This window comes from Bufo gargarizans, chromosome 6 (genome assembly GCF_014858855.1).
Source record: "Bufo gargarizans isolate SCDJY-AF-19 chromosome 6, ASM1485885v1, whole genome shotgun sequence".
In the NCBI taxonomy this organism is placed as follows: Eukaryota; Metazoa; Chordata; class Amphibia; order Anura; family Bufonidae; genus Bufo; species Bufo gargarizans.
The window spans coordinates 309,138,756-309,166,657 of NC_058085.1; the positions used below are offsets into that span (position 1 = coordinate 309,138,756).

The following is a 27,902-nucleotide window of genomic DNA, read 5'->3' on the forward strand; positions in this document are numbered from 1 at the left end:
TGAACTATTTATTTTCAGTGTATGCTGGAGACCATTTTTCAGCATTGTCTCTCAGCTAAATTGAATGTAAAACGTTAAAAAATAATTAATTTATAAAAAAAATAATTGTAGTTATGTAATAGGACTCTGTTCTATGACAAGATGATTATAAGGGAATTAGCATGAAGGGGTTAAGTCATTGCAGGAATGAATGCCCTCACCATTGCCTCTTTACTAACAGAGTTTGTTTCAGTTTCCATTCCTTTCTGTTTCTAACAAGGAGCAGTATCGTTTCTCCCGTCTCCCCTCCTCTCAGCACTGACGGTGGGGACTATATAAAAGCGCAGTGATCACTGGGTTCTATTCAGAAAGTTTCTTCTCCAAATCTCAGAGAACACAAGGACAGGAGACGTGACAAAATGAGGTAAATACTCTCACTTTTTCCTAAATGTTTTGTTTGTTAACCTCCAAGATGCCGCAATTATAGGGCAGTACTTTATACCTTGTCAAGTTACAGCTATGATGAAGAAGCATGTATTGTAGATTCGGGTCGGTTGTGTAAGCAATTTCCACTTAAAGAGGACCTGTCACCTCTACTGACGTGTCGGTTCTAGTAACTGCATGCATCCCTCATTCAATAGCTATTCTGGAGCATCCTTACTGTATGTTGTGCTGTCCCTCTATTATTCTCACTAGAAGTTTGAAACTAAAGGTACAACTGAGTGATACCACCAGCACCTGCATTGGACAAAGTGAGACTGTTCAGGGACCCCCCCCCCCCCAGCTGGTAACACCCAGTTGTACCTTTATTCTTAAACGTATAGTAGGAATAAAAGAGCAATGACACAGCACAGAGTAATATAAATAGATGCTCCCGAATTGTCATTTTTTGTGGAATATTATTTACTAAAACAGACATGCAAGGAGAAGTGGCAGGTCCTCTTTTAAGGCATTTTCTGGAACTTCAAGGGATTGTGCAGTGGGTATATATTAATGACCTATCCTCAGGGTAGGTCATCAATATCGGATTGGTGGGGGTCCAACTCCTGGTACTGCTGTTTCGCTGTTTAAAGAGGAGGCGGCGCTCGAATGTATGGTCGCTGCTTCTGCTTCAGAATTAAACTGCACATCGTCTCGCCTGCAAATGCGGCACAGAGTAATTACCAATACTTCACTTGAATGGGAGGAGTAATTGTAATTACACTGCCTCTGCAAGCGAGACAAGATGCAATGTAATCTTGAGGCGGAAGCAGCGTTCGTGTGAGCGCCGCCTCTTCTTCAAAGAGCCATTGGTGGGGGTGTCGAGAGTCTGACGACTAATCAGATATTGTATTGATGAACTATCCTGAGGATATGTCATCAATATTTACTAGCAGCACAAGACCTTTAACTACTGATCAATATCAGAGGTCAGGGGTCAGCTGATCAGTTGTTTTCAGGAGCTGTAGCAGCGGAACGAGGCTCCAGAACTCCAAAGGTCAGTACACAGTGTAGTGGCCATGCCCGATTAATGCTGCTATGCTCCCTATAGTAACCAGGCACAGCCACTCCACAGTGTATGGAGCTTTTTAGTTCCACTACCTGGTTCCTGCACCACAGTTCCTAAAAATAGTTGATCAGCAGATGTACTGGGAGACCAACTCCAACCAATCTGATATTGATGACCTATCCTAATGATTGGTCATCAACAGTTCAGTCCTGGCAAACCCTTCAAAGAACATAGGAACAGAGATTCACTGAGAACTACATTAAAAAGGTTATCAGGCCTAGGAGCCTACAACCCCAATGGTCCTAACCTGTGCTCTATTCAAGACCTTTGGGAGACATTTAATTAAAAAAATTTTTTACATTTGTTGCTGATTTTTTCTGTAGCCTGTTGCAGGAGGAATTCAACCCCCCAGAGGTTGTAAATCACTGTACAACCTTAATGCAGAGCTGATCTGGGTCTGCTAAGTCCCAGCAGCTCTCGCAGACTCCTGGCTCTCAGTGACCACATGACCGCATTGCTGCTTCCTGATCTCTATACACAGCAGTCATTGAGCGCAGTGTATAGATCGATAAGGTAGGCAGGGACTGTAATAAAATATATAAATGTCCCTGGCTTCTCTATGGGGAGACTTGCTATGACTAACAGCAGGATCCACACTCCAGCAGCTGAAATATTATCGCACTGCTGCAATCTCTGAACTAAAGTTTTGAAACGTCCATGCAGAGGTGAAGAACCACTGCCCAGGCATTTATAGTATAAGGCCTCAAGAACACGGCTGTTGTGCCTCCGGGACAGATCGAGCCCCATTCAACTTGAATGGGTCCGTGATCCGTCCGCACCGCAGCTCTGGATTGCGGACCAATTCAACGGCCGTGTGCATGAGGCCTAAGGCTACATGCACACGACAGGCATAAAAAATTGAAACACTGGCAGTTTTTCACAGCCATTCTGCATCCACAACCGCAAAAAAGTATAGACCACAGTGTGGTAACAAAATATGACCCACCGAAAATATAACACCAAACAATAAGACAATAAGATAAAATCATTACACATAATGCAGCATGGACTCACAATATGTTAAGCCCTCCCACTTCTACTGCAAGTACAGCTCCCCAAAACATAACCCCTGTAACTACATGATGCGATAATACCCAACCATAAGTGAAATGTCAATAATATTCAAAAAATTACCGCACAACTTTACAACACTATCCAGCCACCTATTAGTAATATCCCTAGTGGACAATTGATGATGTGAGTAATGCAATTATTAGAGCAGTTAAAAAAATGGTATGGGACCGTTCAATTATACCATATGCAGGATTTCATAGTCTAGCGTGCTAAATCACGCACATATAATACATAGCTCATGGAATAAGCATTAAAAAACAGAAGCATAGTGAGGTACAGACCCAGTGTAAAGGGAGCACGGTGACGTACGTTTCGTCCAGCTTCCTCCTGGGGGCTAATCCTAATCCTGATGTCTGCCCTACCTATATACCCCTTTCTAATGAGGACCACCTGTGACTTGAAGAAGGAGAATCACCTGTAATTGTTTGGATTCATGTTTCCCAAACACCTTGTCAAGATGGCGTCAAGTCTCGCCATAATACAGCAGTTTTGCGATGACATGTGAACTGCTAGATGTAAGAACGCATCACAGGGCCCCAGTGTCACCCTCCTACAAAACAAACAGAGAGGAGACGACATCGCCGCCCCATCCAAAGAATGCTAGTGTATCCTAGTTAAGGCTAACTGGTTCGGGCACACGCGACATAGACGCCATCTTGAAGATGGGCAAACCACCCTCACCCCTGTAAACATATTTATAGCAATAAATAAACCATATAAAATCCTAGAGATATTAATTATGAGCCATAGGGACATGGGAGCAATTAAAATATACACTCACATTGGAGGGGCGGGATGACGTGAGGGAGCGCGTCTCGATCCTCCCCAGTGCTGGTCTCTCCCCTCCAGGCTAATGCTGACCAGCTGAAGCCAAACAGCTGATGCCAAGACTCGTGCTCTGAGACGCTGAATCTTACCTGGTCTGGCCGCTGATCGCTTCTCCTGTTGCTGCCGTGTGCTGCTGCTGCTTCTCTCGTCCTGCTCTGGGTGTTCTGTCCCTCGGCCGTGCTTCCTTGCCTCCTCGCCTGCCTCGCTCCTCTGCCTGCTGTCTGCCGTTCGGCGCTTCTTGTCTGCCGTCCTCGCTGTTGCTGCTCTGCTTGGGCCCTTGACTGGCTCTGATTGATGGGCTCTACTGGTGCTGCCCTGCCTGCCGTCTTCCTCTCCCTGTGGCCGAACTGCCTTGCTCGCCTGGTTTCACCCTGCTGCTTTCTGTGGATGCTGGACTGTCACTCTGCCGGATATCTTGCTGCCGTTATACCTTATATCGCCGTCGCCCCTCTCCTCCGTTAGCCACAGCGTGCACTGGGACTAAGGCTCTGGACATCACACTCTGGTCACGTGAGAAATAAGTATTCCATTTTATTCAGTCTACACTTGCAGTACTGCTGATTTCTATGCTATTGGTGAAGAGAGGGGTTAGTAGTGTACATGGCAGCAAAGAGGGTGTAGTTTATTGCCGAAACTTTGCGTTACGCAAAAAAAAAAAAAGGCAGCCGGCATGAAAAGAATCAAAAGAAATATAAAGGAGAGTACAAAGTAAAAGAAAAGACAGAGGCGAGGATATAGGGCAGGCAGGAAGGAAGGAGAGGAAAAAAAAAAAAAAAAAAGGCAACAGAAAAAAAAAAAAAAAAGGGGAAATCTTGGGAGAATGGCCCCAAAACGACGCTCAGTTGATTCCTCTGCAATTAAGCCTGGGGCAAAGACCCCAGAGAACAAAATCGACAAGTTTTTGAAGTCGCCCTTTCTAAATGATAAAAATCCTGCTAAAACCAAACTCCCTGCTAAGACGAAAAAATCTGCTAAAACCTCCCAAAACGATGCTCTCCCAGGATGGTCTAGAGGACGCGGATCAGGAGGTAGGCGAGGAAAGCCTCTCTGTACAAATGCGAACCAAATACGACCCAGCTGTCTTGGACAGAATCCTAAGTGCTGTGGAAAATAATGGCACTTTAGTGCAAGGAATGTCCACTCAATCGGGGTCAGTGCAGAGCGATATCTCATTAATAAGAGAAGATCTAGTAAAGATTCGGGATCGAGTCCATAGCATGGAAAAATCCGTTGACTCTCTGCAAACTGACATGGGCATATTAAAATCTAAAACTTTGCTTCTTGCTTCAGAAAATCAAGCACTTCAAAACAAGATAGAGGACTTACAAAATAGATCAAGGCGCAACAACGTTCGTATAATCGGTTTCCCAGAAGGAGTTGAAGGCCGTCATCTAGAGGAACAACTTAAAGATGTGCTTATGAATAGCTTTGGCAGCGATAACTTTTCCTCTATGTTTCAAATAGAAAGAGCCCACCGAATTCCGGGAGGGAAACCCATCCCAGGGAGACCCCCGCGTGCAGTCTTAATTAAATTATTACTTTCCGCGGATAGAGATAGTATCTTGAGGAGAGCAAGAGAATGTACACCTATTGAATATCAGGGTACAAAACTGCTCTTCTTTCCTGATTTTGCGCGGCAGACTCAGGAAAGAAGAAGAAATTTTATAGAGATAAAGAAACGATTGGCGGCTAAGGAGATTAAATATTCCTTACAATACCCAGCGAAATTAAGAGTAATTCATAACAGGACTTCCCTTTTTTTTGAGTCACCACAACAGGCATCAGACTGGATGGATCAAATGGGCATCTGAAATTGTGCTTCACTATGATTGGAGGGATAGGAGGGGGGGCCAGGCTGGGGGAGAACGGCCGGAGGTTAGAGGTTCGCTGACTAGTTCGGGCGGATCAAGAGTGGGGGGGGGGACCCACCTTGCAGGAATGTTTTTTTTTTTTTTTTTTTTCCTTTTGTGAGAGATGTCCACTAGAATTGTAGCTTGGAACGTCAGAGGACTTGGGGAGAGAGTTAAAAGGCAAGCGATTATGGACGCATTAAAAAGATATCTTCCAGCAATTATCTGTATAGTAGAAACTCACCTAACTAGGGAAACCTTGTCCCGCCTGACAACGGGATGGCAGTCCCAATCGTATCATTCTACCTTTAGTGGCTCCTCCAGGGGTATTTCGGTTCTTATTCATAACTCCATAGATTTTACCCTTATAAAATCTCATATAGATGCCCAGGGCAGATTTATTTTCTTGCATGGCAAGCTTAATGGTGATAGTTATATCCTAGCCTTTTTCTATATACCTCCGCCATTTTCAATGTACCCACTGCTTCAGTTAATGCCCTTTTCTGAAAAGAGACCAGAATGCCGCTTAATCCTGATAGGGGATTTTAATGCGGTCATTGATCCTAATAAAGACAGATTTTCACTTGATGTGGAAAAGGGGAGGTATCCTTGTAACTCCCCGCTGCCTCAATTCTGTTCTGAGGTGGGAGTGGTGGATATATGGGAACATCTTGGTGGAGGAAAGAGAGTATACTCCTGTGTCAGTAGGGGGGGGGGCAGAGCAATGTCTAGGATCGATCTAGCATTTACTAATGAGAGCAATCTGAGTAATATCTGTAAGATGCGATACGGAGTAAGAACAGTTTCGGACCATTCACCCCTACTGGTTGAGGTTCGCAGCGGGAAGAATAAGGATACTAGGGGGCTAGGATTTAAGCTAAATCCATACTGGCTCACTATGCAACACGCCAGACCTGCAGGGTATGACGAAGTGAGGTCACAGTTATGGGCAATCGAGGGTACTCACTATATTTGCGGAACCCTGGGCAGGCGCGTGGCAGTGAAGGAGAGGTAGACACGGTTCCTCTGGGGCACGCTCTGTAGATAGGGACCAGGCCTGATGGTAGTTGAGGTGCCCTGGATGTTACAGGTATTTCGTGTGCCTGGGGCAAGGTCCCTGTGGTAATTCGTGACGCCAGTGCCTTTGGTCGGTGGCACGCCGGTTGATGGTTGGAATGATGAAGGTACACAAGTATATAGTGAACCAAAACGTAAACTTTACTGGACAATCCAACTTTGTACAGCAGGTGTAGCACAGTCTCTGTATTACAGTTCCACAAAAGGGGCTTATTCACAAATATGGCAGGCAATAGTCATGCAAGTTACACTGAGGGTAAATTCCACAAGCACTCAGCAGCAGGTTGTACTTTGACACTGTCCTTTCTAGAACTCCTACTCTGGCTTGATAACTCCCAAGGCCCGGATGCCTAAAAGGGTGGCTTTTATCCTTGGTTACTTCCTTCCTCAGGTATTATACTACTTGCAATGGTTTCCTAGGTTCCTCTGCCTATCAGGGTCACTTCACTTACCCTGGGACGCCTCCTCTTATCAGGTGGGTAACTGTAAGTTTCTCCCAGGAGGTTGGATCCTACAACTGGGGTGTCTCTACTGAGCTGATCCTAGCCTCAGGAGCTTCAGGTGGACGAGCTGACTCCTCTAGTCCCCTGGAATGAACTAACACTTCCCTGTCTGGGCCTTCCTATATGTAACTAGGGCTCTCCAGCTCCCTCTAACGTCTGGGAGGCTAAACTACACCCTGACAGGCCTGACACCCAGATAATACAGGGAAAAACATGCACATGACATTTAATGCAATGCAACACATTAACCTGTGCAGTGCCCACCTTTACCTGGTGGGACACTACATACCCCCACGCTATAACGTTGCCCGTCCTCGGCGCAACATGGAGGGTCCGCCCATCTGGAACGGCAACCTGAAAGATAGCAGAGAACATACATATGCAATATTCACCACATTAACAATGTAACAGTTATTAAATGCACTGAAAGGAGTGATGACAAGGGGCGTCGTTCTCTTCTCTCAGGATAAGGTGAAGGAACGGGGGCGCTGACCTGGCACAGCGTATCAATAAACCAGGATAGTCCATATAAAATATAGGTAAACATAAGTCCTTGGAGGCTCAAAGAACAACATGAGTCCGTACCCAGGCTTGCAACGGTTAAACAGGGGTTTCCCGTGAGGGGCTACCTGGTCCCATAACGTAGTCCACAAACCTCACAGGACGATGCCCCCTGGTAGAACGGGTAGACCTCCTTACTGGCAGGGATTCTTCCTGCCTGGCTTCAGGAATGTCAGAGGAGCCCATTGCCTCTGGAGCTTCTTCAGGAGGCTGAGGGCTAACAGGAACAGGAGCAGGAACCAATAGATTCAACCAAGGCGTGAGGGCCCAGTGGAGCGGCTCTTTATCATGGATTAAGTTCTCCACAGCCTGCATGGGGTCCATAGGTGGAGCCGGCAACTCTTCTTCAGTAGGCTCAGGTTCCATCTCCTCCGCCGCTGGTTCTCCTTCTATACAGGGCTTGAGGCGGTTCCTGTGAACAACTTGGGGACCTTTTCCTTCCCTGGAGATCTGGTAAATGTGGGCCGCAGCGTTAGGTATGGCAGTGATAAGATAGGGAATCCTTTCCCATTTGCTGTCCAACTTGCTGGTCCGGTGGTTGTTTTTCAACCATACCTTGTCTCCCAGAGCCAGGGGTCCCGCATGGGCAGTCTGGTCAAAGTCTTTCTGCTGCCTTTCTCGGACAATCTCCATCCGTTCCTGGACAATCTCCTTAGCATTAAGAAGACGCCTTTGGTGCTCCACTACCCAGTCAGTCTTGGGCAGTGGGTTGATCTCATCCGGCACTTGTACCCCTAGGGAGTGGTCCGCAGGCAATCTCCCTTGTCGGCCGAACATCAAATAGAACGGGGTGTAACCGGTGGAACAGTGGATGGTGTTGTTGTAAGTGTACATAAGCTGCGGCAACAAAGTAGGCCAATCTCCCCTCGTCTCAGGGGGTACTGCTCTCAGCATTTCAATGAGAGTCTTATTCATTTTCTCACAGAGTCCGTTACCTTGCGGATGATAGGCGGTGGTCCGGACCTTCTGGCAGTTGTGTAGCAGGCACATCTCATGGAACAGCTGTGACTCAAATGCGGACCCTTGATCAGTGAGGATCCTTTCTGGGCAACCGTAGGGCAGCAGGAAATGCTTCCAGAACGCCTCCGCTGTGGTCTTTGCTGTCAGGTCTTTCACAGGCACTGCTACGACAAACTTAGTGAAGTGATCAATTATAGTCATGGCATATGTATACCCTGAGCGACTCGGCTCTAACTTTACATGATCAATGGCAACAAGTTCTAAAGGAGCCTTACTTACGATGGGATGGAGAGGCGCCCTCTGGTCATGGCGTTCAGTTCGCCCCACAGCACAGGCGGTGCATTCTCGGCACCATTTCTCGATATCTTCTCTCATCCCGATCCAATAGAATCTTCTGCGAATGGTGGCCTCAGTCTTTTGCACACCGAAGTGTCCGGACTGGTTGTGGTACATATCCAGCACCAGGCTGGCATCCCGACGTGGCAGGAGAATTTGATACACTCTATCATAGGACACTGGATCCAGACTCCTTCTGAGCAACAGGCCCTTTTGAAGGAATAGTTGATGGCGATGTCTCCACAGTCTCACTAGCTCTGGGTCTGCACTCTTCCTGCGGATCCTCTCAGGGACTTTTCCACTGGTAAGGAAGTCGAGCAGTTCACCGAGGACTCTACTTTCGGACTGGAGCTTAATCCATCTTTCTTGATCGCCTCTGGACTCAGGACCATCTGATGAGGAAGGATCAGCAGCAGGGGAAACTTCAGTACGTATATTATCCTGCTGGGTAAATTTGTTATAAAACGCTGGCATCTCCACCTCTTCCCAGGCATCTTTCAGTTCATCTGGGGCTTCTGTAGTGGGGAGTCGTGACAGAGCATCAGCGTTCTCATTGGAGCGGCCTGCCCGGTACTTCACGGTAAAATCATAGTTGGCCAGGCGGGAGGCCCACCTTTGCTCCAGTGCCCCTAATTTGGCTGTATTCAGATGTGCCAGGGGATTATTATCTGTGAAGGCAACAAACGGTGTGGCAGCGAGATAGTCCTTAAACTTTTCGGTCACAGCCCACACTAAGGCAAGAAACTCCAGCTTGAAAGAACTGTAATTCTGGTCGTTCTTTTCAGCTCCCTTCAGGGATCTGCTGGCATAGGCAATCACCCTTTCTTTGTTATCTTGCACTTGAGCCAACACGGCCCCCAGGCCTCTTTTACTGGCATCTGTGTAGAGGTGGAATGGCTTCTGATAGTCTGGGTAACCCAGAACAGGGGGTTCAGTCAACTTCTGCTTTAGGAGTTGGAAGGCAATTTCCCGCTCTTCATTCCATTCAACAGGAATAGGAGTCTTTGGGCTCTTCTTTGGATGCCCCCTCAAGAGTTCCTGGATGGGATCCGCAATTTGTGCGAAATGCGGGATGAATCGCCTATAGTACCCTGCAAAACTGAGAAAGCTTCTCACCTCTTTCACGGTCGTAGGAGTAGGCCAGTTACGGACAGCCGCAAGTTTGTCAGGGTCAGGCTGTACTCCTTCGGCACTGACAATGTGCCCGAGATATCTGACGGCTGGTTTCAGCAGGTGGCACTTGGATGGCTTGATTTTGAGGCCATATTTAGAAAGAACTTGAAACACCTCACCCAGGTGCTTTAGATGGTCCTCATACGTCTTGGAGTATATAATGACGTCATCCAGGTATAATAACACCGTCTCAAAATTCCTATGGCCTAAACAACGTTCCATCAGCCTCTGGAACGTCCCTGGAGCATTACACAGTCCAAACGGCATATAATTAAATTCAAACAGGCCCATAGGTGTAGTAAAAGCAGTCTTTTCTCGATCTTCTGGGGCCATGGGTACCTGCCAGTACCCGCTGGTTAAGTCCAAGGTGGAGAAATAGGCTGATGACCCCAGGGCAGTCAAGGACTCCTCGATGCGTGGCAATGGATATGCATCCTTGTGGGTGATTTGATTAATTTTCCTGTAATCCACGCAGAACCTTATGCCGCCATCTTTTTTTCGAACAAGTACTAGGGGCGCAGCCCAGGGACTATGGCTGTCCCGGATTATGTTAGAGTCTTTCATCTCTTTTATCATCTCTTTCACAGACTGATAGGTAGTAGGTGGTATGGGTCTGTGCCTCTCCTTAATAGGAGGGTGAGAGCCAGTGGGTATGGTATGTTTGATCACACTGACCTCTCCATAGTCTGTGGAGTGTTTGCTGAAAGCCTGGTGGTGCTCCTTCACCAGCTTCAGGACCCCCTCTATTTGCTCCTTTGGGGTGGATTCGTTCCCCACATGTAGTTCTTCCCACCAGGATGCCGTAGGGGTACTGCTGCTCTGCGCGGTCTGGAACGCCTCCGCGGCAGGCAGACGGATCACATCCTGGAAAGACACCTGTAAAAGCTGAGCAACGGGGCAATGTTTAAAGAGGGTGACGGGATGATCACCAAAGTTGATTAAACGAACAGGCACTTTACCTTGGGACACGGTTACCATGCTCTTGGCTGTCCGTACGAAAGGATGATCCTTAATAGGAATAGGTTCCACTAGGGCTTGATAGTCCTGGCCCTGGATCCCTAATACAGCACGGCACCACAGGATGATCTGGGAATTTGGAGGCAAAACCACCGGCCGGTTATCCCGGATCCGGACAGTGCAAATTTCTCCTTTCTTGTTGGCGAACCTTTGTTGAGCGCACAGCACGCTAATAGTTTTCTGAATAACTCTTCTGGAAGCAGGCGAGGCTGAAGATATAGTTTGATTCAATGCTTCAAGCACTTCGGAGTAACAATTTTTAAGAACATTAGTCCCTAAGATCACGGGGTGTCCTCCTTTACCTCCGGCTTGTACCACAATCACGCCTTGCTGTGGCAGGGTGGCTTCTCCCACCTGAAGAGTAGGTTCCCAATACCCATGCACTTTCACTGGCTTACCGTTGCTAGCGATAATATCTAGCCAGGACTCTGGTGGCTGGGTGAGGAGACTTGGATCCCAGAACTTGTCAAAGGCAGGCCGTTGAATGGTGGTGACCTGTGACCCGGTGTCCAACAGGGCTTCAAAGGGTATCCCGTTGATACATATCTTAATTTTCGGACGGGACCCGACATACTTAGGCATCCAGTTTGGATCCTTTGGACCTTCTGTTCTACCTCCCGAGGGGCGGTCCTCTGCCTCAGGGGTTAGTCGTTTAACTGCCAGCACATGGATTCGGTATGTCCATATTTCTTGCAATGTTGGCAGACAGGCTGTTTTCTACTTCTGGGCCGGTACTTCAGTCGCCCATCAGGCTCTTTTGGATACACATCTCCATATGCAGGTGGGAGCCTGGGAGGAAGGGGATCCTTATCTTCTAGTAATAACGGTCTCTCCCACTCCTCTATCTTTTTGCACACCTTCTCCAGACTTAGAGTAAGATAGTTCACTTGCTCCATTAGTGCTGCCACTACATCCGTGACTGGAGCTTGGGTGGCTTGACTGACTCCTGCAGACCCCACATTAATAGTCTTTGGCTGACAAGCCTGGGGTTCAGGGAAGGTTGCTGGCCCTGGAGCAGGGTTCTGGCCCAGTATGCTGATGGCCAATTCTTTAAAATCCAGGAATGTACAGTGAGGGTGTTGAGCTGACAACATCCGCAGCTGGCCCTTTAAATGTTCAGTACTTATGCCTGCAATGAATTGCTCTCTAAGAGTCCGGTCCTGGTCCTCAGCTTCTTTAGGATCCACTTGGACTACAGCTCTCAGCGTCTCCTGTAAGGACAGGGCAAAATCACGGAGCGACTCTCCAGGCTGCTGTTTTCTGCTGAAGAAACGCATTTTAACTTCTGACACCGTTCTGGCTTCAAACGTGGTGCCCAAACGTTCAAAGATCTGTTCCAGGCTATTTTTCTCAGAACGGGGCCATGACATTACTTCCCTGCGGGCGGCCCCTTCTAATTGAGCTAAGAGGATCTCCATTTGCTGCTCAGCATTGATGGGATAAAGCCGGAACAGAGCCAGTATTTGTTCCTTAAAGTCTTTTAACTTGTGGGCTTCCCCTGAATAACGTGGGAACCAGGGGGCCCCGAAATAGTATGGCATGGTTAGCGGCATCAGGCTTGGCGGTGCCGCGGCGGCAGGGGTCCCAGAGTCGGCTGCGGGTACTTCGGCAGGCACGACTGGGGCTGCCTGTGCGATTTCCTCAACCGCAGACATGGCGTTGCTAGGTGGGTATGGCCCTTTAAATGTAGCGGAGCGGACCGGAGCGGCTATGGCAGTAACTTAAACTTTTTTTTTTTCAGACAAGTCTTTCACGACTAGCGGGGATCCCTCCGGTGCCTTGGCAGGGGTCGGGGAGCTTCCGGACAGGTAAACGGAGAAGCCGGTAAAAGTTTTTAAAGTCAGTACTCACTCCGGTGGTGCTCGCTCCAAGTCTCGCGAGATGCGCAGCTACGGGTGTCGGACGTCTTGCGTACCGCGTCAGCAGGTAGGCGCGGCCTCTCGTAGCTCCGGGACTCCGGTGGGCGGGGTTCTTCTTCCTGGTTGGCTGGGCGATGGCTCCGCCTGATTCTTTTCGCGCCAAAGTCCTCTTTTTCGCGCCAAACAGCTCCACGAGGCGCACTTGTAATCCGATCAGGTTAAATGAGCAATATGGCTGTCTATTCACTGACAGCAAGCGGTGACTCAAATCGGCAGAAAATAGTCCATACAATGCAATCTTCACACCGCAATTATTACAGTTCACTTTGGCCCAGCAATTTGCAATAAAATAATTAGGGCTTGTCACTTTAAGATAATTTTCAGCACACAGTTTTTGTATCCGCAATGGCGCAGGAATATTCGGATCCTGTTCGTGACGCCAATTTATGCAACACGCCAGACCTGCAGGGTATGACGAAGTGAGGTCACAGTTATGGGCAATCGAGGGTACTCACTATATTTGCGGAACCCTGGGCAGGCGCGTGGCAGTGAAGGAGAGGTAGACACAGGTTCCTCTGGGGCACGCTCTGTAGATAGGGACCAGGCCTGATGGTAGTTGAGGTGCCCTGGATGTTACAGGTATTTCGTGTGCCTGGGGCAAGGTCCCTGTGGTAATTCGTGACGCCAGTGCCTTTGGACGGTGGCACGCCGGTTGGTGGTTGGAATGATGAAGGTACACAAGTATATAGTGAACCAAAACGTAAACTTTACTGGACAATCCAACTTTGTACAGCAGGTGTAGCACAGTCTCTGTATTACAGTTCCACAAAAGGGGCTTATTCACAAATATGGCAGGCAATAGTCATGCAAGTTACACTGAGGGTAAATTCCACAAGCACTCAGCAGCAGGTTGTACTTTGACACTGTCCTTTCTAGAACTCCTACTCTGGCTTGATAACTCCCAAGGCCCGGATGCCTAAAAGGGTGGCTTTTATCCTTGGTTACTTCCTTCCTCAGGTATTATACTACTTGCAATGGTTTCTAGGTTCCTCTGCCTATCAGGGTCACTTCACTTACCCTGGGACGCCTCCTCTTATCAGGTGGGTAACTGTAAGTTTCTCCCAGGAGGTTGGATCCTACAACTGGGGTGTCTCTACTGAGCTGATCCTAGCCTCAGGAGCTTCAGGTGGACGAGCTGACTCCTCTAGTCCCCTGGAATGAACTAACACTTCCCTGTCTGGGCCTTCCTATATGTAACTAGGGCTCTCCAGCTCCCTCTAACGTCTGGGAGGCTAAACTACACCCTGACAGGCCTGACACCCAGATAATACAGGGAAAAACATGCACATGACATTTAATGCAATGCAACACATTAACCTGTGCAGTGCCCACCTTTACCTGGTGGGACACTACAACTATTCTGGACAATCTGCAGACGATTAAACTACTGATATCCTCCTTTTGGGAGGTTAACCTAACCCACTGTTAACCTAATATCAACATAGTATGGGATGCCTTGAAAGCATATTTGAGGGGGGTTTTTATAAGTGAGATTGCCACAGTAAAGAGAACATTTAGGAAGAAAGAGGAGGAACTGGGTAAGATCACTGCACTCACAGCTGAGCGATACGCTAGCCATCCCACTGAGCACAATAGGCAAGAGATGCAGAAGGCTAGTTGCTCCTTGGAGAAATATGTAACAGAGAAAGCAAATCACAGGGTATTCTTCAAGGGGCTCAATTATTTCATCGAGTCTGGACGTCCGGGCAAGCTTCTAGCTAGAATAATTTCGCAACAAGATAAGAAAAAACAATCTATCATCTCAATTCGTAATGTAGAGGGCGAAACCATAACAGATCCAGAGGGAATTGGTAATTTTCTACAATATTTTGCTCAGATATATAGATCTTCCCCTGGACTGTCGTCTGAACTGGTGATGCGGTTCCTGGAGAAAATTCCACTTTCTACGTTAAATGAAACTCAAAAAGAATATCTGGAGGAGGAGCTCTCTCTTGCTGAGTTGCAGGAGGCCCTTGGGTCCGTCTCAGGGAACTCATCGCCAGGAACAGACGGCCTTCCATATGAGGTCTATCGCAAGCATAGTGAGGTGATCCTCCCCCAGCTGCTGGAGGTTTTTTCCCAAGCAGCACAGGGAGGGAGATTACCACACTCTATGATGGAGGCCCTTATTGTTCTAATTCTAAAAAAGGATAAAGATCCGGCCGAATTGAGCTCCTATAGACCAATCTCCCTATTAAACACAGACGCTAAGTTACTATCAAAAGTCCTTGCTAGGAGGCTCTCGCGGGTTATCCCTACGATTATTCATCCGGATCAAAACGGCTTTATGCCAAACAGGGGCACCCATCACAATTTGCATAGGCTATTTATGAATATTCAATCCCCGGGGCGCGGCGCCCGCTCCATCCTGTCGTTGGATGCTACTAAAGCCTTCGACAGGGTGGAGAGACGGGGAAAATGCTATCTATCTTATATATATATATATATATAAAAATGAGTTTCTGTCTGTCTGTCTAGATGTCTGTCTGGACGTTCTTTATGTGCGACCAAACGACTGGACCGATCTTCACCAAATTTGGTACACAGGAACATCAGGTGTCCAGGAAGGTTTTAGACCAGGTCTCAGCTCTCTAGGATGTACCGTTCCTGAGATATTCCCAAAAAATGAGCCTCCCCCAAAACAAGCCTGCAAGTCTTTCTCTTCAAATCCCAACTGCTATAAACACAGTTTTACTCCAGGTTTCCATAACAACCCAGCTATTTTTCCTCACTGCTTAAAGGGGCAGGCAATGTGGAGGTCACTATTTTTAAAGGTGTGGGTACAGTGGAGGTCACTGTTATTAAAGGGGCGGGCACTGTGTAGGTCACTGTTATTAAAGGAGCGAGCGCTATGAAGGTCCCTGTTAAAGGGGCGGTCACTGTGAAAGTCACTGTTAAAGGGGTGGTTACTGTGAAAGTCACTGTTAAAGGGGCGGTCATACTTGCCAGGAAGAAGTCACCAGGGCGCATGCGCGGACTCGGCGTGCGCGTTCAGTACAGCGCGCGGCCCTGCCGGGAGAAGACATCACTAAAGATGGAGCCCACCCCCTGCCGAGTGCCGAAACCTGGAAGTGGACAGCGTGCTGGGAGCAGGTAAATATTAAACGGCGTGTTGAGGATGCCCCTTTAAAGGGGCGGTCAATGTTAAGGGGGCGGTCACTGTGAAAGTCACTGTTAAAGGGGCAGTCACTGTGAGGGTACATGCACACGTTCAGGATTCATGTGCGGAGAATCCGCACTGAAATCCGCAGGTGTTCGCAGGCAAATCTGTGTGGTCAATCCGCATTAATTGGTGCGGATTTGCATGCGGATTTGCGTGCGGATTTGGTGCGGATTTCACTAAGTGAATGAAGAAAATCCGGTCAGGAAAAAAACTAATTAATTGACAGGTCGCAGATTTTAAAAAATCCGCATCGTGTGCATTGAGATTTTCAAATTCTCATAGAATACAATGTACATGACCTTCGGTGCGGATTTTCCGCACGCAAATCCGCACGCAAAATCCGCACGCAATCCTGATCGTGTGCAGGGGGCCTGAAAGTCACTGTTAAACGGGCAGTCACAGTGAAAGTCACTGTTAAAGGTGCGGCCACTGTAAAAGTCACTGTTAAAGGGGCGGCCACTGTGAAAGTCACTATTAACAGGGCAGTCACTGTTAAAGGGGCGGCCACTGTGAAAGTCACTGTTAAAGGAGCAGTCACTGTGAAAGTCACTGTTAAATGGGAGGCCACTATAAAAGTCACTGTTAAAAGGGCGGTCACTATTAAAGGGACGGCAACTGTGAAAGTCACTGTTAAAGGGGCAGTCACTGTTAAAGGGGTGCCCACTGTGAAAGTCACTGTTAAAGGTGTGGTCACTGTGAAAGTCACTGTTAAAGGATTGATCACTGTTAAAGGAGCAGTCACTGTGAAAGTCACTGTTAAGGGGGCAGTCACTGCTAAAGGGGTGCACACTGTAAAAGTCACTGTTAAAGGGGTGGTCACTGTGAAAGTCACTGTTAAGGGGGCGGTCACTGTAAAAGTCACTGTTAAAGGGGCGGACACTGTAAAAGTCACTATTAAAGGGGCAGTTAGTATTAAAGGGGCAGTCACTGTGAAAGTCATTGTTAAAGGGGCGGTTACTGTGAAAGTCACTGTTAATGGGGCGGTCACTGTTAAAGTCACCGTTAAAAGGGCGGTCACTGAAAGTCACTGTTAAAAGGGCAGTCACTGTGAAAGTCACTGTAAAATGGGCGGTCACTGTTAAAAGGGGCAGTCACTGTGAAAGTCACTGTTAAAAGAGCGGTCAATGTGAAAGTCACTGTTAAGGGGGTGGTCACTGTGAAAATCACTGTTAAAGGGGCGTTCATTGTGAAAGTCACCGTTAAAGTCACTGTGAAAGTCACAGTTAGAGTGGCGGCCACTGTTAAGGGGGCGGTCACTATTGAAAGTCACTGTTAAAGGGGCGGTCACTGTGAAAGTCACTGTTAAAGGGGCGGTCACAGTGAAAGTCACGGTTAAAGGGGCGGTCACTGTGAAAGTCACTATTAACAGGGCAGTCACTGTTAAAGGGGCGGCCACTGTGAAAGTCACTGTTAAAGGAGCAGTCACTGTGAAAGTCACTGTTAAATGGGAGGCCACTATAAAAGTCACTGTTAAAAGGGCGGTCACTATTAAAGGGACGGCAACTGTGAAAGTCACTGTTAAAGGGGCAGTCACTGTTAAAGGGGCGCCCACTGTGAAAGTCACTGTTAAAGGTGTGGTCACTGTGAAAGTCACTGTTAAAGGATTGATCACTGTTAAAGGAGCAGTCACTGTGAAAGTCACTGTTAAGGGGGCAGTCACTGCTAAAGGGGTGCACACTGTAAAAGTCACTGTTAAAGGGGTGGTCACTGTGAAAGTCACTGTTAAAGGAGCGGTCACTGTGAAAATCACTGTTAAGGGGGCGGTCACTGTAAAAGTCACTGTTAAAGGGGCGGACACTGTAAAAGTCACTATTAAAGGGGCAGTTAGTATTAAAGGGGCAGTCACTGTGAAAGTCATTGTTAAAGGGGCGGTTACTGTGAAAGTCACTGTTAATGGGGCGGTCACTGTTAAAGTCACCGTTAAAAGGGCGGTCACTGAAAGTCACTGTTAAAAGGGCAGTCACTGTGAAAGTCACTGTAAAATGGGCGGTCACTGTTAAAAGGGGCAGTCACTGTGAAAGTCACTGTTAAAAGAGCGGTCAATGTGAAAGTCACTGTTAAGGGGGTGGTCACTGTGAAAATCACTGTTAAAGGGGCGTTCATTGTGAAAGTCACCGTTAAAGTCACTGTGAAAGTCACAGTTAGAGTGGCGGCCACTGTTAAGGGGGCGGTCACTATTGAAAGTCACTGTTAAAGGGGCGGTCACTGTGAAAGTCACTGTTAAAGGGGCGGTCAAAGTGAAAGTCACGGTTAAAGGGGCGGTCACTGTGAAAGTCACTTAAAGGGGCGTTCACTGTGAAAGTCACCGTTAAAGTCACTGTAAAAGTAGCTGTTAAAGGGGCGGCCACTGGAAAAGTCACTGTTAAAGGGGCAGTCAGTATTAAAGGGACGGCGACTGTGAAAGTCACTGTTAAAGGGGCAGTCACTGTGAAAGTCATTGTTAAAGGGGTGGTCACTGTGAAAGTAACTGTTAAAGGGGCAGTTACTGTTAAAGGGGCGGCCACTGTGAAAGTCACTGTTAAATAGGCGGCCACTATAAAAGTCACTGTTAAAATGGCGGTCACTATTAAAGGTGTGGCGACTGTGAAAGTCACTGTTAAAGGGGCGGCCACTGTGAAAGTCACTGTTAAAGGGGCGGCCACTGTGAAAGTCACTGTTAAAGGGGCACTCACTGTGAAAGTCACTGTTAAAGGGGCGGTCACTGTGAAAGTCACTGTTAAATGGGCGGTCACTGTGAAAGTCACTTTTAAAGAGGTGGGCACTGTGGAAGTCAGTGTTAAAGGGGCAGCCACTATGAAGGTTACTGTTAATAGGGTGGTCAATGTTAAAGGGGTGGGCACTGTAGTGGTAATTGTTAAAGGGGCGGGTATTGAAGAGGTCACTGTTACAGGGGAAACTTTCAATATCTTTTAACGACACAAAGAAACTTTAAATGAAATAGATGAAATATACCCGTGCAAAGCCAGGTCCTTCTCCTAGTCTCTTATATATATCAAAATAAGTTTCTGTCTGTCTAGACCAGACATCCTCAAACTGCGGCCCTCCAGCTGTTGCTAAACTACAACTCCCAGCATGCCCGAACAGCCTACAGGTATCAGTCTACAGCAGGGCATAGTGGGATTTGTAGTTTTACAACAGTTGGAGGGCCACAGTTTCAGGATGCCTAGTCTAGACATTCTTTATGCGCCACCAAACGACTAGACCGATCTTCACTAAATTTGGCACACAGGTACATCAGGTGTCCGGGATGGGTTTAGACCGGCTCTCAGCTCTCTAGGACGTACCGTTCCTGAGATATTCCCAAAAAATGAGCCCACCCCCCCCCCCAAATACAAGCCTGCAATTCTTTCTCTTCAAATCCCAACTGCCATAAACACAGTTTTACTCCAGGTTTCTATAACAACCCAGCCATATTTCATTACTGCTTAAAAGGGGCGGTCACAGTAAAAGTGACAGTTAAAGGGGCGGTGACGGTGAAAGTAACAGTTAAAGGGGAAGTCACAGTTAAAGGGGCGTCACTGTTAAAGGAACGGTCACTGTGAAAGTCACTGTTAAAGGCGCGGTTACTGTTAAAGGTGCGGTCACTGTGAAAGTCACAGTTAAAGGGGCGGTCACAGTGAAAGTCACAGCTAAAGGGGCGGTCACAGTGAAAGTCACAGTTAAAGGGGCGGTCACAGTAAAAGTCACAGTTAAAGGGGCGGTCACAGTAAAAGTCACAGTTAAAGGGGCGGTCAAAGTGAAAGTCACAGTTAAAGGGGCGGTCACAGGGAAAGTCACAGTTAAAGGGGCGGTTACAGTGAAAGTCACAGGTAAAGGGGCGGTCACAAGTGAAAGTCACAGTTAAAGGGGCGGTCACAGTGAAAGTCACAGTTAAAGGGGCGGTCACAGTAAAAGTCACAGTTAAAGGGGTGGTTACAGTGAAAGTCACAGGTAAAGGGGCGGTCACAGTGAAAGTCACAGGTAAAGAGGCGGTCACAGTGAAAGTGACAGTTAAAGGGGCGGTCACAGGGAAAGTCACAGTTAAAGGGGCGGTTACAGTGAAAGTCACAGGTAAAGGGGCGGTCACAAGTGAAAGTCACAGTTAAAGGGGCGGTCACAGTGAAAGTCACAGTTAAAGGGGCGGTCACAGTAAAAGTCACAGTTAAAGGGGCGGTTACAGTGAAAGTCACAGGTAAAGGGGCGGTCACAGTGAAAGTCACAGGTAAAGAGGCGGTCACAGTGAAAGTGACAGTTAAAGGGGCGGTGACAGTGAAAGTGGCAGTTAAAGGGGCGGTTACTGTTAAAGGTGCGGTCATTGTGAAAGTCACTGTTAAAGGGGCGGCCACTGTGAAAGTCACAGTTAAAGAGGCAGTCACAGTGAAAGTCACAGTTAAAAGGGCGGTCACAGTAAAAATCACAGTTAAAAGGGCGGGCACTGTAGAGGTCACTGTTATGGGGAAAACTGGTGATATCTTTTTAAAACACACGGAAACTTAAAATTAAATAGATTAAATATACTCGTGCGAAGCCGGGTCCTTCTTCTAGTTTCTTATATATATAAAAATGGATTTCTGTATGTCTGTCTGTCTGGACGTTCTTTATGCACGACCAAACTACTGGACCGATCTTCACCAAATTTGGCACACAGGTACATCAGGTGTCCGGGAAGGTTTTCTCAGCTCTCTAGGAGGTACAGTTCCTGAGATATTCCCAAAAAAGAACCCACATTAGCCATCACAAGCCTGCAAGTCTTTTCCTTCAAATCCCAACTGCCATAAACACAGTTTTACAGGGGCGGGCACTATGAAGGTCCCTGTTAAAGGGGCAGTCAATGTCAAAGTCACTGGTAAAGGGGCGGTCACTGTGAAAGTCACTGTTAAATGGGCAGACAGTGTGAAAGTCACTGTTAAAGGGACGGTCACTGTGAAAGTCACTGGTAAAGGGGCGGTCACTGTGAAAATCACTGTTAAATGGGCAGACAGTGTGAAAGTCACTGTTAAAGGGGCGGTCACTGTGAAAGTCACTGTTTAAGGGGCAGTCACTGTGAAAGTCACTGTTTAAGGGGCAGTCACTGTGAAAGTCACTGTTTAAGGGGCAGTCACTGTGAAAGTCACTGTTAAAGGGGAGGCCACTGTGAAAGTCATTGTTGAAGGGGCGGGCACTGTGCAGGTCACTATTATTAAAAAAGCGGGCACTGTTGACGTCACTGTTATTAAAGGGGCGGGCACTATAAAGGAACATGTTAAACGGGTGGTCACTGTGAAAGTCACTGTTAAAGGGACGGTCACTGTTAAAGGGGCAGTTACTGTGAAAGTCACTAGTAAAGGGGAAGTCACTGTGAAAATCACTGTTAAATGGGCAGTCAGTGTGAAAGTCACTGTTAAAGGGGCGGTCACTGTGAAAGTCACTGTTAAAGAGCCGGCCACTGTAAAAGTCATTGTTAAAGGGGCGGTCACTGTGAAAGTCACTAGTAAAGGGGCGGTCACTGTGAAAGTCACTGTTAAAGGGGCGGTCACTGTGAAAGTCACTGTCAAAGGGGCAGTCACTGTGAAAGTCACTGTTAAAGGGGCTGTCACTGTGAAAGTCACTGTTAAAGGGGCGGCCACTGTTAAAGGGGCAGCCACTGTGAAAGTCACTGTTAAAGGGCAGTCACTGCTAAAGGCGCGTCCACTGTTAAAGGGATGGTCACTGTTAAAGGGGCGGTCAATGTGAAAGTCACTGTTAAAGGGGCGGTCACTGTGAAAGTCACTGTTAAAGGGGCAGTCACTGTGAACGTCACTGTTAAAGGGGCGGCCACTGGTAAAGGGTCAGCCACTGTGACAGTCATTGTTAAAGGGGCGGCCACTGTGAAAGTCACTGTTAAAGGGCAGTCACTGCTAAAGGGACGGCCAATGTTAAAGGGATGGTCAGTGTTAAAGGGGTGGTCACTGTGAAAGTCACTGTTAAAGGGGCGGTCACTGTAAAAGTCACTGTTAAAGGGGTGGTCTTTGTGAAAGTAACTGTTAAAAGCGCTGTCATTGTGAAAGTCACTGTTAAAGGGGCAGTTATCGTAAAAGTCATTTTTAATGGGGCGGGCACTGTGGAAGTAACTGTTAAAGGGACAGGCACTGTGGAGGTCACTGTTAAAGGGGCAGGCACTGTTAAGGGTGTGGGCACTGTTAAGGTAATTTTTAAAGGGGCAGGTTCTGTAGAGGTCACTGTTATGGGGAAACTGTCGATATCTTTTTACGACACGCGGAAACATAAAATGAAATAGTAGATGAAATATAACCGTGCGAAGCCGGGTCCTTCTGCTAGTATATATGTGTGATACCACCATAAAGTGCTAAGACAATTTAAAGTGACAGTGCAACAATGTGCTGAGTGCAAGTACAACGTGAGCATGCAGGTGAAAAGATTTATTTATATGGTGTGACGAACCAATAAATATTAATGTATATAATAAGTAGCCCACCTATTAAAAAAAAAAACATGATTAAACCTACATTCTAAAAAATACATACATGATTGTGCAGTAAATATTACATTATAAAAAACATGTGTTTGGTATACTACGAGGAGGTCATGCGATCACTGGAGGAACACAGCCTTTTCAAACAGCAGATCGGTGAGGGTGCTGGGAGTTGATGATATATTGATGGTCTATCCTGAGGTCATCAATATTCTACTCCCTGAAAACTCTCTTTAACCAGTTAGGTACATCTGAGTCCAGCACAGAGGAGATCAAGACTCACATATAAAACTTCAGTCTTTATAAATTTACCCCAAAAGTGTAGCAGAGTTTTCTTGAATGGGGCGATCTCTTGTAATTGCACTGCGCCGCCTCTGCATGTGAGATGATGCGCAGTGTCATCTTCAAGCAGAAACAGCGTTAATGCGAGTACCACCTCTTCTTCAAATGATCGATGGGCTTTCCGGGAGTCGGACTCATGTCGATCAGATATTGATACTTGTGAGATCTGCACACCCTCCAGTGGTGGGTGCTCATAGAGGACAAAAGTCAGTCCGATATAGAAAGGAAGATCTATGGCACACCAAAGGATTCTTGTTCAAGCGATGCTTTAATACATATTTGTGCAGTTACATCATTTTGTGTTTAATTTTCATCCAGAATATGTAACAGTATACGGGCCGTCAAAAGAAGTCCCAACATTTCGGTCAATAATGACCTTTGTCAAGGGATCGGACCCATGTGAGGAGCGGGCTCGTTTGGATGGGCCAGATCCCTTGACAAAGGTCATTATTGACCGAAAACGTTGGGAGTGGGACTTCTTTTGACGGCTCCATATACTGTTACATATTCTGGTTGAAAATTTAACACAAAATGATGTAACTGCACAAATATGCATTAAAGCATAGTTTGAAAAAGAATCCTTTGGTGTGCCATAGATCTTCTTTTCTAGATCAGATATTGATGACCTATCCTTAGGTTAGGTGATTAGTATGTACTCACTGCAGAACCCCTTTAACCTTACAGTTCAGGCAAATTGAACACAAAGTTTCCCTATACACTAGATGGCATTATAGAACATTCTGGTTACATACATTTCATGTGACCCATATGTAATATAGGCCTCATGCACACGACAGTTTTTTTTCACGGTCCGAAAAAACGGGGTCCGTGGGTCCGTGATCCGTGACCGTTTTTTCATCCGTGGGTCTTCCTTGATTTTTGGAGGATCCACGGACATGAAAAAAAAGTCGTTTTGGCGTCCGCCTGGCCGTGCGGAGCCAAACGGATCCGTCCTGAATTACAATGCAAGTCAATAGGGACGGATCCGTTTGAAGTTGACACAATATGGTGCCATTTCAAACGGATCCGTCCCCATTGACTTTCAATGTAAAGTCTGGAGTTCTTTTATACCAATCGGATTGGAGTTTTCTCCATTCCGATGGTATATTTTAACTTGAAGCGTCCCCATCACCATGGGAACGCCTCTATGTTAGAATATACTGTCGGATATGAGCTACATCGTGAAAATCAGATCCGACAGTATATTCTAACACAGAGGCGTTCCCATGGTGATGGGGACGCTTCAGGTTAGAATATACTGAAAAACTGTGTACATGACTGCCCCCTGCTGCCTGGCAGGTGCTGCCAGGCAGCAGGGGGCAGACCCCCCCCCCTGTTTTTAACTCATTGGTGGCCAGTGCGGCCGCCCCCCCTCCCTCCCCTGTAGTTAACTCATTGGTGGCCAGTGCGGCCGCCCCCCCCCCTCCCTCCCCTGTGCGGCCGCCCCCCCCCCTCCCTCCCCTGTAGTAAACTCGTTGGTGGCCAGTGGGCCCCCCCTCCGTCCGCTATAGATAACTCATTGGTGTCCAGTAGGCCCCCCCTCCCTCCGCTGTAGATAACTCGTTGGTGGCCAGTGGGCCCTCTCCCCTCCCTCCCCCTCCTAATTAAAATCGCCCCCCTATCATTGGTGGCAGTGGTGAGTACCGATCGGAGTCCCAGTGTAATCGCTGGGGCTCCGATCGGTAACCATGGCAACCGGGACGCTACTGCAGTCCCGGTTGCCATGGTAGCTTAGCAATTTGTAGAAGCTTCATACTTACCTGAAGAGCTGCGATGTCTGTGACCGGCCGGGAGCTCCTCCTACTGGTAAGTGAAAGGTCTGTGCGGCGCATTGCTTATAGCACAGACCTGTCACTTACCAGTAGGAGGAGCTCCCGGCCGGTCACAGACATCGCTGCTCTTCAGGTAAGTATAAAGCTTCTACAAATTGCTAAGCTACCATGGCAACCGGGACTGCAGTAGCGTCCCGGTTGCCATGGTTACCGATCGGAGCCCCAGCGATTACACTGGGACTCCGATCGGTACTCACCACTGCCACCAATGATAGGGGGGCGATTTTAATTAGGAGGGGGTGGGAGGGGAGAGGGCCCACTGGCCACCAATGAGTTATCTATAGCGGACGGAGGGGGGGCCCACTGGACACCAATTAGTTAACTACAGGGGAGGGAGGGGGGGCTGGCTACCAAGAAGTTAACTACAGGGGAGGGGGGGGGGGGCGGCCGCACTGGCCACAAATGAGTTAAAAACAGGGGGGGGGGGTCTGCCCCCTGCTGCCTGGCAGCACCTGCCAGGCAGCAGGGGGCAGTCATGTACACAGTTTTTCAGTATATTCTAACCTGAAAAAGCTTTTATGCAGACGGATCTTCGGATCCGTCTGTATGAAAGCAACCTACGGCCACGGATCACGGACACGGATGCCAATCTTGTGTGCATCCGTGTTCTTTCACGGACCCATTGACTTGAATGGGTCCGTGAACCGTTGTCCGTCAAAAAAATAGGACAGGTCATATTTTTTTGACGGACAGGATACACGGATCACGGCCTCGGCTGCAAAACGGTGCATTTTCCGATTTTTCCACGGACCCATTGAAAGTCAATGGGTCCGCGAAAAAAAACGGAAAACGGCACAACGGCCACGGATGCACACAACGGTCGTGTGCATGAGGCCATATTGTGCATTTTATGTTATCACTTTTTTAATCAGTTACTAATACCAATCACCTCTCATTCTTTATCCCAGTGGATCAGAAAAGGGAACTTTGAAGCTGCGTTTACTACAACTTAAATGCCACTTTACTTGGAAACTTCTTTTAAAGGACACAGACCCTGATGAATTAGCAGACAAATTGTATGATCAATTGACATTCCTTGTCACCAAGAACAAATACATGGTGTACAATCTACTGGCCTATGTGATGCATCTGAAAGGGGACAACACACAAGCTATTGCCCATTTAGAGCAAGCAGAAGAAATGATTAAAGAGAACAACCCGACTGATCAAAAGTATTTGGTGACATACGGAAATTACGCGTGGGTGTTCTACTACTTAAACCAGTATGAAGATTCTCAAAAATATATAGATAAGGTGGAACATATTTATAAGGAACTGAAAGATACCACAGACGTAGCTGAAATGTATGGTGACAAAGCCTGGTCCTTGTTACACTGTGGTAGGCGATATTATGAAGAATCAAAACAATGTTTTCTAAAGGCTTTGGAGCTGGAGCCAGAAGATCCTGAGTGGAACAGTGGATATGCAACAGTGATCTTTAGACTCGATAGTTTTGATGGCAGAAAATGTCCTGCTTCAGAATGCAAATCACTGGAGCTACTGGAACGTGCAGTGGAGAAGAATCCAAATGATGCAGTGGTGAAGTCACTTCTTGCCTTAAAGCTACAAGATCTAAACAGGACTGACGAGGGAAAAATCTATATTGAAGAAGCCATAAATCAAGCTCCAAACCTTCCATATTTGCTCCGTTATGTAGCAAAGTTTTACAGGAGAGCTGGAATGCTAGATGATGCCTTGCGTGTCCTACAAACTGCAGCAGATCTCATCCCAACTTCTGGATTTCTGCATCACCAAATTGGACTCTGTTATAGGCGAAAGTATCTCAATGAGAAAATGAGGTTTGGAAACAGGAATAGTTATATGAGCCAAATGGACACTAAAAAATTTAATGACCTCCTGCAAAATACTCTGTTTCATTTTGAGAAGGCGCTGGAATACAAGAAAACTTTTGTTTATGCGTATATAGATTTAGCAAATATGTACTGTGAAGTCAAGAAATATAAAAAAGCTGAGGACACGTTTAAAACCGTTATGGCATTTACCACTCTTATTGATGAGGAGAAGCAGCAGATCTATTACAGTTATGGACGTTTCAAAGAATACAACATGAGGTCTGAATCTGAAGCCATCAACTACTATAAAAAGAGCGTACAGTTTACTTTTTGCACGAAAGAGAGAGAGTTCAGTGCAAAGTCTCTAAAAAGAATTGCTTCAAAGAAGATTCAGAATGATATTCATGATCCTGAGGGTTTCGCTTTGCTTGGCTTTGTCCATAAGATGAATGGAGAAATAAATGATGCAATTAATTGCTTTGAAAAAGCCTTAAAATATGACCCTCACAATGCGGAATATGTGAGTGAACTCTGTGAGCTGAAGCTGGCGATCTGAAAAAGGAGCGACACAGAAGACAGAGCTTGTGTTTTAAAACGTACCATTTTTTCTTTCATAAATCAGTAGAATGGGTGTGCCTCCATGAAATCTATCTACAGTACTGTGAACAATTAAATTCTAGACATGAGGCGGGGAGAGGAGGGGGATGCAACTGCAGTGTCTTCTTGAAGGAATGGGGAATAGAAAAGGGAATCTGATTAGTCAGGACTAGGGTTGCCACCTTTTCTTCAAACCAAACCCGAAGACTTTAGCACCTCGCAGCAATTTGTTTGTAAAGTATACACTATGCACATATTTTGTAATTAAATAATATTGTAGGTAATCACAAGGCATCACAATACATATGGAGTTACTTTTTTGTAGGCAGCGTACCTTCCTGACCAATCAGGAGGCCGGGATGCGATTCACTACATACTGCCCAGCTTACTGATTGGTTAGGAAGCCAGGCTGCCTAGCAACAAGTGAAGCAGGCATCCTAGCCAATTAGGAAGCCAGGAGGCGGATGATAACCCACCTCCCGGCTTCCTGATTGGAAAGGAAGTCGTCTGTATGCTCCCTTGTTGCTGCCAGTCAGAGGGACATCTCCCTCCGACCTGAAGTTCCAATATCGGGGAAGGTATCGGATTATTTGGGCGAGTACAAGTAGTACTCGCCCAAATACTCTGTATCGGCAGCGATATTAGTATCAGTATCAGCAGTTCAGTCAGGGGCGTAACTAGAAGTGACTGGGCCCCACAGCAAATATTTGTAAGGGCCCCCCTCAGCGCGCTTCGCACCTCCCTCCTCCTGTGTAAACCCCACTCCTTTGGCACAGTGTAGCGGTATACTGTATATTGTGTGGCACAGTGTAGAGGTATACTATATATTGTGTGGCACAGTGTAGCGGTATACTGTATATTGTGTGGCACAGTGTAGCGGTATACTGTATATTGTGTGGCACAGTATAGAGGTATACTG

At 47.1% G+C, this 27,902-nt stretch overlaps 1 protein-coding gene across 1 annotated transcript; it reads left to right on the top strand.

Annotated features, from left to right (window-relative positions):
• Positions 1–284: 284 nt before the first annotated feature.
• Positions 285–27,761, top strand: LOC122941301 (interferon-induced protein with tetratricopeptide repeats 5-like). The gene is made up of 2 exons (XM_044298422.1): positions 285–403; positions 25,502–27,761. The coding sequence occupies exons 1-2, from the start codon at positions 399–401 to the stop codon at positions 26,940–26,942; spliced, it is 1,446 nt and encodes a 481-aa protein (XP_044154357.1). The 5' UTR covers positions 285–398; the 3' UTR covers positions 26,943–27,761.
• Positions 27,762–27,902: the final 141 nt, after the last annotated feature.